At 49.8% G+C, this 3,231-nt stretch overlaps 1 protein-coding gene across 1 annotated transcript in view; it reads left to right on the top strand.

Moving 5' to 3' along the window:
• The first annotated feature begins 288 nt into the window (after window positions 1–288).
• NAPSA (napsin A aspartic peptidase) overlaps window positions 289–3,231 on the top strand; it is a 15,466-nt gene continuing 12,523 nt past the window's right edge. Inside the window, 1 exon segment of the mRNA XM_006897343.1 lies at window positions 289–359. Within this exon segment, the coding sequence (XP_006897405.1) occupies window positions 289–359 (71 nt within the window).

Below are 3,231 nucleotides of genomic sequence, written 5' to 3'. Positions count from 1 at the left end.
AGTGTCTCAGAGAGCCAGGGTGGGGACGGAGAGGGTGAGGGGACTGGTGGGAGAGGTGTCCTGGCTGAAAACCTCCACCAAAGCTGAGGGTACCCCTCAAATTCTCTGGATACCCCTCCCCAAGTTCCCCCCACCCCAGTCTCCCCAGAAGATCCTGCCTCCTGGGGACTCCTTTGGTCCTGGTGACTCTTTTGGTCCAAGGCCAGAGGGGGGTGGAGAACAGGGCGGAGTCTTGGGGTCAGGAAAGGGGCCCCAGGGAGCTGCTGGGCCCACAGTCAGGAAGCCACCATGACTGCACCATCGTTCCTGCTACTGCTGCCCCTGCTGCTCGCTGGCCCCACTGCTGCCACACTGGTCAGGTACTGGGGGGGCTCCGCCTGCAAGCCCTTGACTTAGGACTCCCATCTTTTTTCACCTTCAAATCTCAGGGCCCCCGTTCGTTCTGTGATTCCCAAACTTGGGTCCTCAGGACTCCTCACTGCATCCTGAACCTCCACTCACCAAATCTGGGTACCCATCCCCAAGGTCTCGCCCTGATAGTCTTCTGAGAACCACCCCCACCCCCGGCCCTCAAATCCTAGCCAGAGCCCCTGGACTAAGGGAGCGGAGGAAAGTTCTGGTAATCTGCTTCTGTACGGACTTCAGGCAAAGTGTAGGGCGCTGCCTGTTGCTAGGAGTGGCTTTTCCTTGGGAAGCAACGTCTTGCTTGGAAAGGGGGGGGGGTGAGCAAAGGAGAATACAGAGCTGAAGTGCCCCACAGACGTTTTCAAAGCTATTGGCTTGTTTGTCTCTTTAATGTTTTCTTGTGATCTGAGGGAAGGCTTACAAATCACTTACTGGCTCATACACATTGTGTTGACTTTCATTGACCGTAACCTCCTCCATGATGCTACAGCACTCTTCCCACTCCCTCCCTATGATTCCCATTTTCACTCCATGAGATGGATCTTGACACAGTGACTGCAGCACTGGGCTCTGGTGTGTCAGAGATCAGGAGGATGGCCAGGACAGGGCAGGGTTCAGGCCTGTCGCTGGTGGGGGCCCTGTGTTGAACTTGACAGCCTCTATCAGCATTCAGGAGCTGACAAGGGGGGACCACAAACCAGTACAGATGTTTGTGCTTTTTTAACCTAGAGGCCTCGTGAAGATTCACTTTTTCGAGTTTCTGATACAATATAGGGCTGATGGGAGGCTCTGGGAGGTGCAAGCAGTCCACTCCCCAGGAAAGGCCTAGTGACCTGAATTCCTGAAACCTTAAGTCTGTCCAGTTCTACTCTGATGCCTGCAGGGTCATCATGGGGCAGTCAACTTGAAGGTATTCGGGGTGGGGGGTGGGAGGGAAGGAACCTGGAGAGTCAGATCTGAGATACTTAGCCCCCTCCTCCCACCCCCAAACCACATCCTGCAAATTGTCCAAGTCTCAAGACGTCCAGTTGAAGGGACTTCAAAGACTTGACCCTTTTCACTTCTGGATCTTTCTGCATCTCAATTTCTACAGCTCACCCTCTTTAATGCCCCCCCCAAAACCCTTTAGAACTCTCAGTGGGGGAGGGGACCACTTTCCGGGAACCCTTCTCCCCACTTTTACATTCTTGAACCTCTCAAGATGGAGTGGGGGGAGGGACGAGGAGAGGCAGACTCGTGAGCAAGGTGGCGGGGGCAGGGCTCCAAGAAGCAACGACCCATAAACCCCTCGCTGGACGTCCAGCCATTTTCTGCTCCTAGCACAACTCCATAGGGACAGAGCCAGAAGTGCCCCATGAAGTTTTCAAAGCTATCGGCTTGTTTGTCTCTTTATCGTTTTCTTGTGATCTGGGGGAAGGCTTACAAATCAGTTCCTGGCTCATATACATTGTGTTGATTTTCGTTGAACATAACCTCCTCCATGATGCTACAGCACTCTTCCTGCTCCCTCCCTATGATTCCCATTTTCACTCGTCCTTCTTTTCTAGCCCTCTTGCCTTCTGGGCCTCATCTCTGAGCAAATGCTGCCTTTCTCCCTTTTAAACCTTTTCCTATGATTGCTTATTTTAAGGAAGGCTTACCTCTCTGGCATTATTGATTATCTTACAGGCTTGTCTGTTATAAGTTGAGCCACTGGGGAATGGTGTGTTCAGTTTCTGAGGGATGTCTAAGGGCTATAGTCCAGACCAGTAACCCTTTGTTGTTGTTGTTGTTATTGTTGTGTGCCATCGAGTCACTTGTGACTCATAGTGATCCTATGTACAATAGCCCTAAACCCTGTTCGTTCCTGTACCAATCTTATTGTCTCTGATACACCTACTCCCATTACTCCAGTCACTGAATCAATCCATCTCATTGAGGGTCTTCCTCTTTTGTGCTGTCCCTCCACCCTCTCAAGCATGACATCCCTCTTCAAGGACTGGTCCAGCCTTGCAACATGTCCAAAGTACGTCAGATGACGCTTCAGACTCATTGGCCTCCAAGGAGCAGCCTGGTTTAATCCTCTTCAGGTTGAACCTGTTTGGTTTCTTTGCAGTTAGTTCATGGTATATTCAATACTCTTCTCCAGCACCACAGCCCAAAGGCATCAATTCTCCTTCTATCATCCCTAGTCTCTGTCCAGCTCTCTGAAACATAGCAAGCAATTGCAAAGTCCATGGCCTGGATCAGGTGCACCTTAGTCCCCAGACTGACATTGTTGCTCTTCAGCACTTTGGAGAGGTCTCTGACAACAGATTTTCCCAATGCAATTTACCTTTTCCCCTATTTTTAATTATTAATTTCAGTGAACATTTACAGAGATTTTGGATTTCTATTCATTCATTGTTGCACCTTTGCAATTTGTCTTTTAACTTCCTGGCTGCTGGTACCAAGAGTGTTGATAGTGGAGCCAAGCAAACTAAAGCTAGTCTTTCAAAAAAATCTTGACTTTTATTCCACATTTTCTATTGTATGTAAGCCCCTTCAGAGCAGTCAGCAGTAGAAGCCAGGCACCGTCCACTCCTGGCTGTCAGGGTCATTGAGGGTGGGTGCCTCAACTTTCTCCTGGTGGGCTCAAATTGCTAATTGGATTAGCAGCCACATTCTTTGATAACTACTAACAAGGGCTTCCTACTGGGTTAAAATAGACACACAATTTCTGTGACTCTGATACATGTTGCCAAGCCATTCTCCAGAAAGATTGTATCATTCTACAGTCATTATTTTAAAATGCAGATTCTAGGGGAGCTCTGGTGGCCTAGTGGCAAGGCGCTGCAACTACAATCC

The sequence above is a fragment of the Elephantulus edwardii genome, unplaced genomic scaffold (assembly GCF_000299155.1).
Source record: "Elephantulus edwardii isolate Elephantulus edwardi_28Jun2011 unplaced genomic scaffold, EleEdw1.0 scaffold00208, whole genome shotgun sequence".
Taxonomy (NCBI): Eukaryota; Metazoa; Chordata; class Mammalia; order Macroscelidea; family Macroscelididae; genus Elephantulus; species Elephantulus edwardii.
This window is presented reverse-complemented; position numbering and strand designations above follow the sequence as displayed.